Source organism: Adiantum capillus-veneris, chromosome 29 (assembly GCF_014529385.1).
Source record: "Adiantum capillus-veneris isolate H3 chromosome 29, ASM1452938v2, whole genome shotgun sequence".
Classification (NCBI taxonomy): domain Eukaryota; kingdom Viridiplantae; phylum Streptophyta; class Polypodiopsida; order Polypodiales; family Pteridaceae; genus Adiantum; species Adiantum capillus-veneris.
This window is the reverse complement of record NC_140959.1, coordinates 10,472,806-10,488,377: the sequence shown is the minus strand read 5'-3', so window position 1 is coordinate 10,488,377 and position 15,572 is coordinate 10,472,806. Positions and strand designations below refer to the sequence as shown.

Below are 15,572 nucleotides of genomic sequence, written 5' to 3'. Positions count from 1 at the left end.
GCTTGCACATTTTGTGCTTGTTTTGATAGTGGTGTAGACTATAGAGAAATCAAAGGTGGTTCCATTTGTTCTAAGAGTAGATCCTACTTGGTCAAGACTTGTTGTCAATTATGCTCCTTTAAAATTTTCTATTTGCAATGTGTCTATGTCGATGGCAAATGAGCCCATCAATGAGGATGGAGATTTTATTGAAGAGAACCTCAATGCAAAGGGGATAGCAAGTGCAAAGTCTAAAGAGAGTCATGAAGAGATAAAAGAGACTATTTTCATGAATTTAATGCATATAAAGGTAGAAGAGTATAGATAGGTTGCAGATACTTAGGGTCTAAAAGTGGAAGAAGAGGATTTACAAAGCCACGTAGTGGGAGCGCCTTTGTGGAGTAAGAATAGGATGAAGATGCAGATACAAAGTCATCTTATGGTTATGTTGATGATGATACAAGCTCGAGATTCTAGAGTCATGTAAAGAAGATAGTTTGAATGATGAGTTTGCTTTCTTTGTCGAGAAGACAAACTTGGATAACTCTATGATGGTAAATTTGGAACCCTCTCTTGACATTCCTAAAGATGTAGTGGTCAGAAATGTGAATGAATAACACAAGTGAAAGAATTCAAGCTTGCAAATGTCTATATGCAAGTGAAGGTGGTATGCGATACCATGTTGATGGCTATGCTTGTGAAGGTAGTGTGGGGCATGCAGTGGTTGTGTAGTTGGTGCAAGCCTTTTCCACAAGCATGGACATCCCAAGCTGACAAAGGTTATGTATAGGAGAATGAAAGTGAAGTGCAAAGCAAGGGGGGTGGGAAACCCTCTCCTATGCTTGTTGATGCTAATATGTAAGAGGAGGAGATATGGTGTGATTTCTTGTAGGGATTGATTAATGAGGAGATTGAAGACTAGGTCAATGAATATTTCTACCAAGAAACAATGGTTGAGTCATATGGCTCAATTTTTGTGGATAGACTTGCTGATGTTGCCATTGACATTACCACAGGTACGGAATCAAGTGTGGATCCCATGCCAATCAAAGAGATTATTCTTAAAGAATTGCAAGTGAAGCAAGTTTGTATGGTCTTGCAAGAAGAGAAAACACAAATGGTGATTTCAGAAAAGACTTCAAAAGAGGTATACACTTTGTGGTTGGTGGGTATGCTTTTGGAAGTAATTGTAAAGTAGGCCTTTCCTCAGCTAAAGGATTTTTTTGAGGAGGTTTCTTGTACGAGAACCTCTCTACTTTATGGTTGGGCGGGAGGGTCATATGTTTGTGTTCAAAGTGGTGATGTGCATATTGATGCTATGGATGAATCATGTTGAGTATAAGTGGATATTTGGATAGTTGAAATGGTGTTGCAGACATCTTGTTTGTATCATTGGTTTGATGCATGGACAAAGCACTACATAAGGGTGTTACATATGGATGGTGATACCTAGAATTTTTTGTTTGAACTAGGAGATGGGGATGGTTGCTTTCAAAATGTGGAAGGAGGTTAGCTATTTGATCCCAGTGGCATCCATTTTGTGGTGAAGGAGGTTGGGCAACCAGGTGAATGAAGACATGTAGGTATGTGAATAAGACTTCATAGATCTCAAGTTCAATTAAAGCGCTTGTGGTTGAACATAAATGTTCAACTAAAGGGTGGGCAAGATGGTGTAACCAAAGAATTTCAATGCTAGAAAACATGAAAATTAGTGTCAAGGGTGTTTATAAGTGTATGTCAGAATGTCAGAAGGTATAAAGACCTAGTGCAAGCAAGGGATTTTAGGTGTGTATTGTTTATGCAATTATGTAGGCCAAGTGAAAGCATTTGATGCTTAAAATTTTGTTTTCATGTGAAGAGACTCTTAAAACATGCAAGACAAGTTGGATAGGTTGAGGTCACGTGGTCAATGATACAGAGTAAAGTGGGTGAGAGACTAACTCTACTACATGAGAAAGGCCAAAAAGTGCCAAACACACTTTTTGTAAAACAAGGCCATTGAAGACAAGGAAAAGGCCATTTTTAACATTTTTGCATCTCTCACACATAGACTAATTCTACACCAATCGAGAGATATTTAAGTTTTTGTGATTTGATGTCTTTTGAGGTGGGAGGTAGATCAAAGAAGGAGAGAGAGAGTTTAGAGAGAGCCTTTGTTTTCTTTATGCTCCACCATAGCACATCCTTTGGAAAGAAGAAAACTTTGGTTGCAATCTTCTTCGGTGTCATCTCCCCACAATCCCTTCTTCTTTTCTCTTCTCTTGTGCAACGACATCGATGAATGTGTGTGTGTGTGTGTGTGTGATTCCCCAAGCCACACACACACACACACATATATATATATGTATATATATATATATATATATATATATATATATAGAGAGAGAGAGAGAGAGAGAGAGATGTTTTGTGAATGGTTGAGAACTGGTAAGCAATTAAGTCATTTGGAATGTAGTGAGCTATGCTTTTGTGTGTGATTGTGGGCTTAGTGTGTGCAAACAAGTATTTGTAGTAAAGTTTTGTTGTTCAATATGTTTTTCTGATAGGATTAGGGTGTTGTGATTCCATCTGAGCTATATAGAGGCATGTGTGTGTTGTGACAGGTGTGTTTTTCCTTTCCCTCCTTCCAATGTGTGTACTCTACATGCACATTCAAGAATTATAAACAAGCTAATCATGCTCCATGTAAACTACACATGGAACATGGAGCCCACCAAAAGATGAGAAGTTCTACCGTAGCCCGAGCAAGCATGAGCGAGCATACAAGAACCCGAGCGAATATCTATGATGGTGTTGTTGTCAATGCATATGGCCTAACAAGAAAACTATGCAAAACACAATATTAGTTTCTTTTTTAAAAAAATGATATAGTTTCCATTGTACATGGATCAATATTTCAAAACAAACCAATAGCCATTTAAGGCACCACACATGAGCATTTGAAATTCTAACCAAATTGTTCCAAAGAGTAAATACTTCTCATCAAGGACTCAAAACATTAGAACATCAACTCAAAAGTTTCCATCAAAACATGACAAGAACCATATGAAAATAACAAGACATGAATTTCAATTCTAACATCAATGCTACAAATTTCTCAATTCTTATGATTAGTCCCATTCATTGTCAATGTAAACTTTCCCCCTCCAATGCATTTTCAATGCATATGACCTAACAATAAAATAAAGAAAAACATAATGCTAGTTTTTGAAAAAAATTGGAAAGAGCTTCCTTTGTACATGGATCAATATTTCAAAACATACCCATGAACCATTTAAGGCACCTCATAGGAAGATTTGAAATTATAACCAAATTGTTCCAAAGAGTGAATACTTCTCATCCACGACTCAAAACATTGAAACATCAACTCAAAAGTTTCCATCAAAATATGATAAGAACCATATGAAAATAACAAGACATGAATTTCAATTCTAACATCAATGCTACAAATTTCTCAATTCTTATGATTGACTAGTCACATTCATTGTCGATGTAGACTTTTCCCCTCCCATGCATTGTCAATGCATATGACCTAACAATAAAACAAAGAAAAACATAATGCTAGTTTTTGAAAAAAATTGGACAGAGCTTCCTTTGTCCATGGATCAATATTTCAAAACATACCCATGAACCATTTAAGGCACCTCACAGGAGGATTTGAAATTGTAACCAAATTGTTCCAAAGAGTGAATACTTCTCATCCACGACTCAAAACATTGAAACATCAACTCAAAAGTTTCCATCAAAATATGATGAGAACCATATGAAAATAACAAGACATGAATTTCAATTCTAACATCAATGCTACAAATTTCTCAATTCTTATAGTCACATTCATTGTCGATATAGACTTCCCCCCTCAAATGCACTGTCAATGCATATGACCTAACAATAAAACAAAGAAAAACATAATACTAGTTTTTAAAAAAATTTGGACAGAGCTTCCTTTGTACATAGGTCAATATTTCAAAACAAACCCATTATCCATTTAAGGCACCACACAGGAGGATTCGAAATCCTAACCAAATTGTTCCAAAGAGTGAATACTTCTCATCCACGACTTAAAACATTAGAACATCGACTCAAAAGTTTCCATCAAAACATGACAAGAATCATATGCTACAAATCCCTCAATTCTCACACTCATCGTCGATGTAGAAATTCCGTTTCCGACGTGTCTCACAGATTTCAGAATCGTATCGCATGTCGACTTTCATGCTCCGACCCATCTCCTTTGCGTAGACCGGCATGGAACTTCCAACCAACAAGAAAATGCATCATCAAGACAAAATACTAAACAAGACATAGAAGCAATATCCGTAAACACTAAATACCAATGTTGACATCAAAAAGATAAAAAAACATAAGCAATGTCAATGGCATAGTAAGACGTGGGCCTCACTAGTCATCAAAGGGATTGACACGCGATGGCATATCACCCTCATCATCAATATCTAAGGAGGTGGAGGGGTCCTCTCTGCTACGCTTTCTACGACGGAGTAATGGTAGCACATATCTTGAAATCAATGGCTCATCAATGTCGAGCGCAACACATGTCCGTCCTGATCCCACACAAGCCGCCAGTGTAGGGGCTGTACCACATCCAAGCTCCAAGTAAATACCTCCACGCCAACAAAGGAGCTCCAGAAAACATGCAACAAAAGAATGGCTCCACTGCAATCGACCTCGCAATGGCTCGCCTGATGATGATCTAGCTTGAGAGAGCTCCGGAACATGATGCATCATAAAAGAATCCGATGACTGCATGCCAAGGCGAGAAAATAGGACAGTGCTCTCTGCTACGAAGCACGGTAGATGTATACCTACTCGATGAACCATTGTTGACCGCTGGGTCAACAACACAACATAACTCAAGTTTCGTACCAAAGTCTTATCTTTTGCGAGTTATAAAATGCTGCGGATTATGGCTATAAGCGTCATTTGTAATGAGTAGTTATTTTAGTTTCAAAAGCCGGGGTGCAATGGCACTTCCAGATTGTAAATACAAAGCCATTTGACCCTTTCAACCCCATTTTCGGTTAAACCTAAGGTAGCCTTAGTATATAAGGTACCTAGGTCATTTTATAAAAGGGAGACTTTTATCATAATCAAAATTTTAACGCTTCCGTCTACTGTGTGAGAAAGAAAGAGAGTGAGCGTGAGCTTTATCCTCTCGCTACGCCCGGCTTGCTCAACACATTAAAGATCCAACTGCACCATTGTTGTAGGCTCGAGGAGAGCTACGCGACTACGCCAAGCATTCCACACGAGACGAAGCGCACACGCCGACGCATCTACGAGCTATTTGAGGCCGTAAGTGTATCAAACGATGTCTGTTTTCTACGTGCTAGTAGTCTATAGAATCATGGCGACCTAAGCTACGCATAAGTACTCATAAATTTCAGTTTCGAGCACTTTCAAAATTCTGCTCTTTCATCCTACGCGTTTTCCGCATATGAGTTTAGAGTGAGGGGTTTGAGTGTAGAAGCTTAGGGACAGGTGTATCCTAGTGAGGGGATGGTGTTCCTTAAGTTTCGTACGAATCTGGCATGATTAGGTGAGTTACCTTCCGTATGTGTGTATATGGCTAGGTGGTGTAGTTGAGAGCAGTGAGGTTCTTGATTGTGGTTTAGTTGGCCTTCCAGAGTGTTGTATGTGTAGGATGGTCTCAGCCTGACAAGCTAAAGAGATTTCCTCCGTGTGCCTATCGTGTCATCTGTGTCCTCGATTGACATTATGTTGATCTAGGTAGTGTTTGCATACACTTCATGGGTGTGTGAGTCGTTCCCGTCCAACAACCATAAATAGTACAGAGCAAAGACACTATAACAAAAGAGACGCGGTTAGAGAAAGAAACAACATAAATCATTAGAGTATTAATACAAAGCAATTGTGTCACCTCAATAGGACCGCCAAAACTCTCAAAATGACCATAGGCTCCATGATGGAGTACTACAATACGTCGATGAACAACCATCTCTGCAGCACGACAAAACCTCTCCACCCACCCAATGGCCTCTCCTGTTCAAAGCATTAATTATTACAACCACTTACAATGATTAGTACTATCTTATGGCATGATCATAAACAAAAAGATCTCGCCCGCCGTAGACACCATGATTAGAAGCCAGCCTGAATCTGCTAGCGTTGAGAATGTCAAATGAACTCCAGCACGCACATGATCCTCACTGCAAATATCCCAGTGAGGTAGAGTAGAGGAGCCTACTAGAGACCCACCAAAGGGGAGATCCAAGAAAATGAAATCACCGGCCCATGGAACGGCTCTCCCCGCGCGAGTATATAGTGTAGCCTCCGAACGTGCCCGTGAAAGATGCTCATGTACGGGGATCCATATGGGATTCCGGACTCCAGCTCTAAAGTCTGCAGCAATGGCAATGTAGTCCCCCACTATGGCCATGCATCGTGTGTCACCAAAACTAGATATGTTTTGTAGTGGAGACTCCACAAGATAAATAAATGAGATAGTCTTCCTAGCCATGATGGTGCCAGAAGACACTGGAACATCACAACAAGATAAAATTAGTCATCTATGAAGCATATTTTTGGAAAGCATTAACAAATTTTTATAAGACATACCAAGCCTTGAGCCCACATCCTCCTCTATGATCGTATCCACAAATGTTTCCTTTTCCTTTTGAGAGTTGCGCATATCTTAAACAAAACATTTTAAGTCAAAATACTACTAACTTATGGTTGTTTGGCATGCCAAAGAGTGAAACATACCTGCATGTCTCACCTCTCGTCTATCTGCTGCTGGTGGATTTTGTATCACAGCATCCCTCGACATCGTGTCATGCAGCTCTCTTTCACGACCAAGAACATGTCCTTTTTCCATATCCATCCACCACAGACAATTCTCAATCTCCCATGCACTCAAGGTGCGCATACTAGAGGGGTACATGCATGTGTCTTGAGTAGCCATCTGAGTCCACTGTCTTGCCAAAAAAGGCATGGCAGGTAACACATTCTTGGATACCAAAAACATAAGGAATCTACAATGAACAGCTAACAAGTTACATGAAGCTCATCACATGAACATAACAAATTAATAAAATTGCAATTAATAAATTGTTCACCTAAAAGACAAACGTTGTGCTGCCATTTGTAATGTATCTACCTTCTTCAATGCCTGCTTCTCCACATCCTTCGTCTTTGCTCCAAGAGACACTTCAATTGGAAACAAAATGGGCCTGGCTTCAAATTTTATCTCCTCAAAATAGAATGTGAGGGTAGAGTCATGTGGCAAAGGCACAACGCCAGGCACATCCATAAGATCTGACACAGTCTGAAATGCTCTTTCAAAGACTCGTGCCAAAAAACCCTCTCTACGAAGCCACCTAAAAGTGAGAGAAAAAAAGGATAGTACAACAAATTCAAGATTAATTATCAAGGATCGTCTTACATGCGGAAGACGTGAACTCCTTTCTTAAGACCATATGTACCCCTTGTAATCTTGTCCGCTTCAAGCAAAGAAATCCAATGAATCTTGTTTTGAACGGGAGCATCTTGGAGTGCTATTAAGTTCAATTTCTCCAATGTAGCCCAACTATCACTACCCCATTTCAGAGACAAAACCCTTGCTAGCCAATCCGTCCCAAGGTTGGGATCCACAATGTTAAGTAACTGCAATATGAGTATAAAAATGACAATTACTCTAATTACATATTGTACCATTCGCCACAAATAAAGAGTAGATGCAAACAAATAAAGTACCTTCCCAATACGATCTTGATATTTGTGTGTGATCTCTTGGTGAATTCTCTCCTCTTCCTTTTTGAAGTCTTCGTCAGACAAACCATGCTTCACATTCGACATTCTCTTCTCTTTCTCTTTTGTCATTTGAATCTAAAATCCAAAATAAGCAAGACTATATTAATAATCATGCATACCAATGAGAAAAGAAAGCATTTAATTTGATTCATACATCATAGACCAATCTGCCAAGGTAACGTCGAGGGAGCGAATACCAAGGCTCGAAACCTTTGGCATACTTTTTCCGTACGGCGGCAACAAGATTTTGATCCTTTTCGGGTAAACCGTTTAAGTACATCACATGATCTGCCGCACAAATGTGTGTGGTATTAACGATCTCATCACGAAGATGAGTGGCAACCAGAGCATGAGTATTCATGTTGCATTGATATATCATGTAAGCATTCAAATATACGATAACTTAAATACTAGCAAAGTTGAACAAGAGAAACACTTACAATTTCATTCTTTGCAAACTGCTTAGCAACGCAATCTCAAGCACTTTGGTAGGATCTATGATAGTGCACAAAACACGACAATGCTTCTCCTTAGAAGTGGAAAACCTTTCTTTATTTGCCTCTGTCCATGCCACAGTACGATGATTCCCTTCCCAAACATAGAACATGTGATTGACAAGAACTTGAAACTTTGGTTTCTTTTTCAATTCACATTTGAATTCATCATTGATCTCATTCCATAGAGGTCCCCATGTTGCTTTGATCTCATCTTGAGTAGACACAAATGTTAAACTTTAAACAAAATCCAAAGAATGTGAACAATGGCAAAAAGATAGAAAGTATTGACATACCTGTCACAAGGCTCTCCTCTCTTTTTCATGTCAATAAAGAGACAATGAAAGCTCCTTTTTCTGGCATATAGCCTTCTTTTGCGAAGGCAGACTTCAACCCACTAAGATCGTCTCTCAACCCTCTGACCCTTGCATATGGAATCAATCTACACAAGGGCATAGAGGGACAATCAAAGCAGCTAAATATATGTGTGCTCTTAAGCATATTTGCTCCCCTATGCATGAAGATTTTTTGTTCATCCTCCATTTCTGCGGCTGCACTAACCTCGTCCCTTATCTCCCATGGGACTATTTGCAACCCATTCTCCTCAAGGGCTAGTGTCTCATCTATCTCATGTAAAGATCCTTGCCCCATGTCCATAGATAGAATCTCCTCTTCTTGTGTTTCTAGCTCCTCTACCATGATAGTAGCTGAAAGCGAAGAGACTTGGTCACTACTGTCTACCTGACCATAAGAGATTTGGTCACTACTTCTCCCTCTTCGAGCACGACCACAAGATCTAGGGCTGATCCAATGTAAATAAACAATTCAACATTTTTAGTAACCTCAAAAAGAAATCAGTTGTTGACGGAAGCACATAATGAAACATAAAGTATTGTTATGGAATAACAAAATGACACAAAATTTAATTTAGAGCACTATTTCAAATACTATGTATAGCCCATGAGATACATCTCCAACAGATCTTAGAAACCAATGCTATTTATTTATTCCAAGAATATTTAATTACAGATATTTGAAACTTTGAAACACTTGGCAGGAGGATGCCCTCTTCGATTAGATGTACCATTTTTGCCAGCCATCAATTGCCCTTGTCGTGAATTGACCTACACAAGTCAAAGCTAAACTTCAACTTGCAGTCATGGCATAAGTAGCTCTACATTTAAAATAAAGTTGTATTAGCAAAACAACAAACAAAATGCACAATCTCTAGTTGGTTGGACATAATGATACATCATTTAACATCATTCGGTGGGAAGCAATTGGCTAAGCAAGCCAACCACGGAAAAATTTCAAACCTATTGATAGGGCCGCGCGTCGACGTTCGGTCATTGCGACAACCCACAAAGAGTAAATGTTTAAAGATTAGATTAATTTTTACACTTTTTTTCCTCTATTTTAGCCTAGAATTTCTCCTTTTCCCCTTGCGTTGAACAAGACTTTTGAAAATTGAAAATGGCAAGAAATTAAGCTGACGCACATTTTTTCCGAACACACATTTTTTCCGAACACTTGAGGGTACCCCTCTCTCTCTCTCTCTCTCTCTCTCTCTCTCTCTCTACATCTCTCCATCTCTCCAAAAGGACACAACAATAATGCAACAATTCAATTGCAACCAAGGCATGCATTGACCCTTATTGCTCTTGTATTTAAATGTTACTCAATAAAGCCTTTTGTATTTAAATGTACCTGTGTGTTAGCCGTCCTAAATGCAGAGCGCAGTGAAATTGCTAGGCACGGACAACAGGCGGAAACAGCACGACGCTCGACGGCAGCAATTGAAGCACAGGAGGCAAAACCAGCACGGACAGCAGGCGGAAACAGCTGGACGCTCGACGACAGCAGTTGAAACACCACAGTTGGCAGCTCGACGGCAGTTGGCAACTCCGTGCTGGAGCTACCGCAACGAGCGCGCGCCGACGCATGCTACTTGGAGCACAGAAGAAACGACGCCTGGTGCTCATGCGCCACTGTCACGCTCTCTGTGTCCTGCACTTGTGTCATGCTCTCTGTCGTGCAGTTCTCGACCAAAACGTTATTGTTTAAAAACTTACCAAACCTACATACGAGAAGCACTTGAGATGGACTAAATTTGAAGGTTTTTTACACGAAAGCAGGTCTAGAAAAATACATTTTTCCTAACCGATCAAAATAAGGGTCAAAATTTGTCCGGTTTTTAGGTCAAAATTCTCCCGGTTTTTAGGTCCAAATTTGAAGCTTTTGCCGGTAATTACACTAAACCTTGTGTAAATTTGCCGGTTTTCTTAAAGGCAAGCCCAAAATCTAACCGGGATTTTATAATATCAACTGGTTAAAATACACTAGACCCCAATTTATTTCTAACACTGCACAAAATTACTACAATTTTGTAGGTATTCTCACCTTCATTAAAAAATTAAGAGGTAAATCTATAAATTTGAAGGTGGGATTACACTAAACATAGGTTTTTTTCGAGCTCTACGAGTCGCTCATGACTATTCTTTGCTGCAATTTTAATTTATATAAAATTTCCAAAAAAACCTCTCAAATATTCAAAGTTCTTTAAAGACCTAAAATATTTTGTCATAAATGCCGTAAATGCTGCTCGGATTTTCAAAAATTTCCCAAATATCATGGTGATTGTTTATCATAAGAAGAGTGCTTGTGTTAATTTGAAGTAAAAAACGACCAACTCGAACGTGACGTGGAAAAATGGAATTTTACATGATTGATAGGAGATGTTCTTTAATGCTCGACGGCTGCGACGTCTCCACCATCACACACTGCAATTAAATCAATTAACTTTGGTCTTTTCCAATTCCCCCACTTTGGTTAATGTTTGTACTACAAAGCATCGTAACTCAATTATACCACAGTTCTTGAGCAATAATCCTATTGCTCCAACTTTCATTAAAATAGTTTTATGTGATGGCCATGCATATCACTATCTATGGACTGCAAGGTGGCCAAAAGCTTGTTCTTATGTTTGAAGGTAGCACATATGTCTTGCATGTAGCCTCTGTGAGACAACATTTCAAATTAACTATTGCTTTTAATTTGCATCCCTTAACTTTAAGTGGCGACCAGGTAAAGATGGAAGTAATTGAAACTTCTAATGGTGATGAGGTTTTCCTTCTAAATCACGACCAGTGTTAGTTTTTCAAGGTTTGCATTGCTTCAAATCAGACAACTGCACATGGCAGTAGAATCAAGTCTGCACCAGCAATAGTCGATTTGGAATCTGATGAGTTTGAGAAGCTTGGTTCTTCTAGCGTGCTTGAAATCATACATTCAATGCCTTTGCAGAGCAATCTTTATCTGGCACTAAAACAAGCAAAGAATATCATTCAAGTTCAAGAGCTGCTTGTGCATTATGATGGCTATGTTGTGTTTGAGTTGCCACCTTCTGGTACAGCCAGTGGAATGACAGGGATGGAGCAAAGAAATGATAGTCACATGTGGACAGAATATGTCACATGCAGTAGTGACACTTTTCTAGGCATTGTTCGGTTCAATCGATGCTCAGGTCACTTGTGCTATCATAACATTGACTGTCCATATTATCTAAGGACTAGATTATATAATGAGGTTCATTGGCATTGTTGCCTTTCAAAGTCTTCCCTACAAGGCATGCTTACACCTGACTATGGCACCTTGTATGCAGTCATTGCTCTCAAATGCCTGAATGTGTGGCCATCTGTCCTGCAGTTATTTATTATTGTATGCCAAGAGATAAGCAAAGTTGGACCTGATGCATGCTACATTTAGGTGAGCATCACCATCCATGTGGAGCAGGCAGGTCCAGATCAAATGAAGAAAAAGTTGCATCAATGCTACAAACTCGTGCTTTTGCAGATCTATTTACCACTGCGAAGCAGTTGGAGCGTACAATTGCTCAAGATTTTATAATGGAAAAGCTTGTCATGGAGAATGCTGAGAACACCAAATGTATTGAAGACGGTGAGTTTGCTGAATTTCTTGACACAATCACACCTTTGTCAAACAAGCGAATGATTGAGAGAAGCTTGGAATGTGCCAAACGATCAAAAAACATAAGTGCAAAAGATTTAGAAGCTGTGCTTGATCTAAAGAGCAAGAGTAGGTATCCATATATTCACAATGTTCTTTTTCCTGGCCAACTTGGAGATGGACAACAGCCACATGTATTTAAGATGTCAACCATTGGTCCGGGAAAGTGGGGTTGATCTAGTTAATCGAATGCGCCCAGGTGGAAACTTGGAACACATGTGGGTGCACTTTGATCATGTGCATCGTGTGCATGGATGGCCAACAATGTCTGCACATGTTTATGATCCGTTTGATCGTGAACTTGTGACAATTGCAACATGTGAATTTACTGTGGAGAATAAATTTGCACAAATAGAGTTTTGGAGGATGCTCAATAAGGTGGTTGAAGTCCAAGGGTATGATAAGCCCAAGTTTAGAGGTTTCATGGCTGATGAAGCAAATGCAAATTGGATAGCAGTCAGAACCGTTTATTTTGGAGGTCCCAATATGGCTATGCCTGCCAAGGAATGATCATGTGTGTTCCATTGGGAGCAATCCATGATCCGTCATATTGTGAAGTGCATTAAGCCTTCCTCCCAAGAAGAACAGAAGATTAAATGCCACAATTGGTGAATTGCATCATAAGAGAATCAAGTAGAAATCTGCAAGGGAGAACTTCGTCGCTATTGGAGAGCTGGGCATGCTATTGATGATAATGTCACAGAGTATGAAACTCCCTTTATCCTTGAGCCCTGTGTGCCAACATAAAAAACATGTGTTTCATTGCACACAATAATAACTTCTTTAATCAATTCTGCCACCAAGCATGTCCCCAAATCAATTCTTGTCTGAAATTCCTTTGTTAATTTGGATCGCCACTTGACAACCTTGCCATCCCTATATCTTGGTCGAAAGGCGCTCGGAACTCTATTTGCATCTCGAATCCCCCCATTCAGAACTACACCTCTTGCTCCGTGTTGATGATGAAGCACAAATCCATTAGCTTGTAGTTGTTCTGCCTCATATGGCACAAGATTAGTGCCCTCAACAACACTCCAAACGCCTGGTGCAGGTCCGGGTGGTCCCACCACCATGTCATGAATTTTCCACGTGTGCAAATTACTAGCATTGCAAAACCAAACATAACCCTCTACTATCCCCCTGGGATTTGACCCAGATGAGGGATATTTTCTTCGACCCCAAAAACAAGGTGCTGCAACCCCTCTCTTAATGTCATTAGAGCCTTCATTAATGAATCTTCCACACCTCTCTGTTTGATCCTACAAAATCCCAAAACATGTCATCTTATGTCCGGGTTCACGGTTCTCCTAATCGCCCATACCGTCTTTGCAACTTTCACCTCTGGCCAATATTTTGTATCCCCTTGTATATTTGTATGTCTTTTTCCACTAATGTGCTCAGTAACTGTAACAAAATCAGGTCTGTGGCTATCCTCCTCTAGCACAACACCACCATCCACAAGAGATTGACCTCTTTTTCTTCACACTCTTCTCCCTGTTATATGACCTATTCATCTCTGGACTTTGCAAACCCATTTCTTTCATCGAAGAGTGAGTAAGATTGACCAATTTTGCAGCACTCGAAGCTATTCGGACGATCGATTAAAGAATCTCTGGGCAAGGTCTTGTATACCCGGACCACTGCATGTCTTTGCACCTTTAAGGTAAGCATTATACTTTACACTTTGTAGCACTGCCATTGCCATGTCTGCCCTTGCAACTTCATACAAACTAATTTTTTCTTTGAAACCAAAGCATGCCCGCATGCTAGCATGTTTGCTCTCAGACAAGTTAGTGTTAGGGATAAAAATGCTAGACTCATCTTGCATAACAAATCGTCCTCCCCAATGTGAAACTCTGACATCCCACCAAGCCAACCATGTCTCTAGACACGAAATTTCATGCACTTGTGAAGATTTTCAGAAGAGAGAGTCCAAGAGGCTAACATATGTGCCATGCAAGCATATATACTATGTGTTTCTTCATGTTCTGGGTTTGGACTCTCATACCCATGAGTTCATGCACCAAGCGGCTTTGACAAAGGTAGAGCTCTTTCAAGCTCTCGGTGGAGTACGACCGAACACACAGCAGTAGATCAAGTTTTGTGCTCTAAAGTTTTTGTCTGTCATTGTGGGTTTTTTGTCAATCTATGATGGCCCCTATAGCCGTGCCTTTGGTTGTGAAGGTTTTGCACTTTATGTGTTTTGTGGTCCTATGATGAGCCTTGTTGTGCGAGAGAATATCTAAGGTTTTGAGCAAGTTTTTGAGTATGTACCAATGAATTAGATGTGGATGTATGGTTCTTTTATTTGAAAATAATTAAGATATGACTGGTTCATTTTACTACTCTATGTTCAATATCTGAACTATTGCAATATTGATATGCTCTTTTCTATTGTAAATATTCACTCGGTTTCCTGTTCGCTCGGAAGTATTTTCTCGGGGTTAGGGATTCCTCAAAGATGAGAGAATGCAATTTGTGCTCTTGATGACATTGTATCAAGCATAGGGCTCCATGGGGGCGTGATAACCTTTACAAAGGAAAATAAAAAATCAAATTTCATTCCATAACCACCAAAGCTCCTCTACAAAGTCCTCCTACATAGAAAGGGAACAATTCACAAGATGCTTTTAAGTCAAGGAAGAGACTCTTCTCATAATACGTAATGAGCTAGATCAATGATGATTTGGCTCCTCAAGGAAGATGCCTAAGTGGTATCCTACGAACAAAACCAAGCATTGAAGACATAGTCCCTATTTAAACATTATTCCAAAACAAAACTTAAGTATTGATAGTTAAGCCAAATTCATCATAATTTAATACATAAGTGAATCTAGCATAGATTGTTCAATTTTTTCTTATTAAAAATATCATAGAAAGGTCTATTATATTATAAGAGCGGCATGCTATCACCAATAATTCCGTGCCTGAATTACTATATCACACAAAAAAATATGATTTTGATCATTAAGACGTGTTTTTGTGCAATCAAATTGCAAGTCTTCACAATGGAAAATTTACAATCTACTAGGATTCTTCAGGGTCTTTATGGATTTTCTAAAGGAGAAATATGTCCTAGAAATGACGTAGAAATGACACTCACTAATCAAGGAGGTAAGTGGGGGTAATGAGTAATATGGCCGGTTGGATACACCCATACTAACTCACATCTAAACTTATTATTACATTGAATATGATTACTCCTCTTCCTCATCGCACACACTCATCTACACACACTCCTTTCAGCTAATATCAAAGCTTCACTATGTGTTAAGTATGGAG

General features: G+C 39.4%; 1 protein-coding gene across 1 annotated transcript; it reads right to left on the bottom strand.

The window, feature by feature from the left end:
• Positions 1-3,953: 3,953 nt before the first annotated feature.
• On the bottom strand, positions 3,954-10,246 carry LOC147418748 (uncharacterized). Its single transcript, XM_086506074.1, has 15 exons — positions 10,184-10,246; positions 9,972-10,106; positions 9,349-9,388; positions 9,006-9,066; positions 8,561-8,580; positions 8,211-8,478; positions 8,038-8,058; positions 7,925-7,937; positions 7,714-7,845; positions 7,403-7,623; positions 7,077-7,325; positions 6,724-6,992; positions 6,577-6,651; positions 6,441-6,495; positions 3,954-4,468 (listed from the first exon to the last, which is right to left on the bottom strand). Exons 1-15 carry the CDS (start codon positions 10,244-10,246, stop codon positions 4,381-4,383), a joined length of 1,710 nt encoding a protein of 569 aa, XP_086362200.1. The 3' UTR covers positions 3,954-4,380.
• Positions 10,247-15,572: the final 5,326 nt, after the last annotated feature.

Bases quoted from the DNA above. Each gene is read 5' to 3' on its own strand.
- LOC147418748 (XM_086506074.1), bottom strand. From the start codon at position 10,246: ATGAGCACCAGGCGTCGTTTCTTCTGTGCTCCAAGTAGCATGCGTCGG. The intron at 8,581-9,005 runs GTAGACAGTAGT...GACATGAAAAAG, and splicing joins ACCAAATCTCTTATGGTCAG to AGAGGAGAGCCTTGTGACAG. The intron at 4,469-6,440 runs GTCTCCACTACA...ACTCCGTCGTAG, and splicing joins TCATTTATTTATCTTGTGGA to AAAGCGTAGCAGAGAGGACC.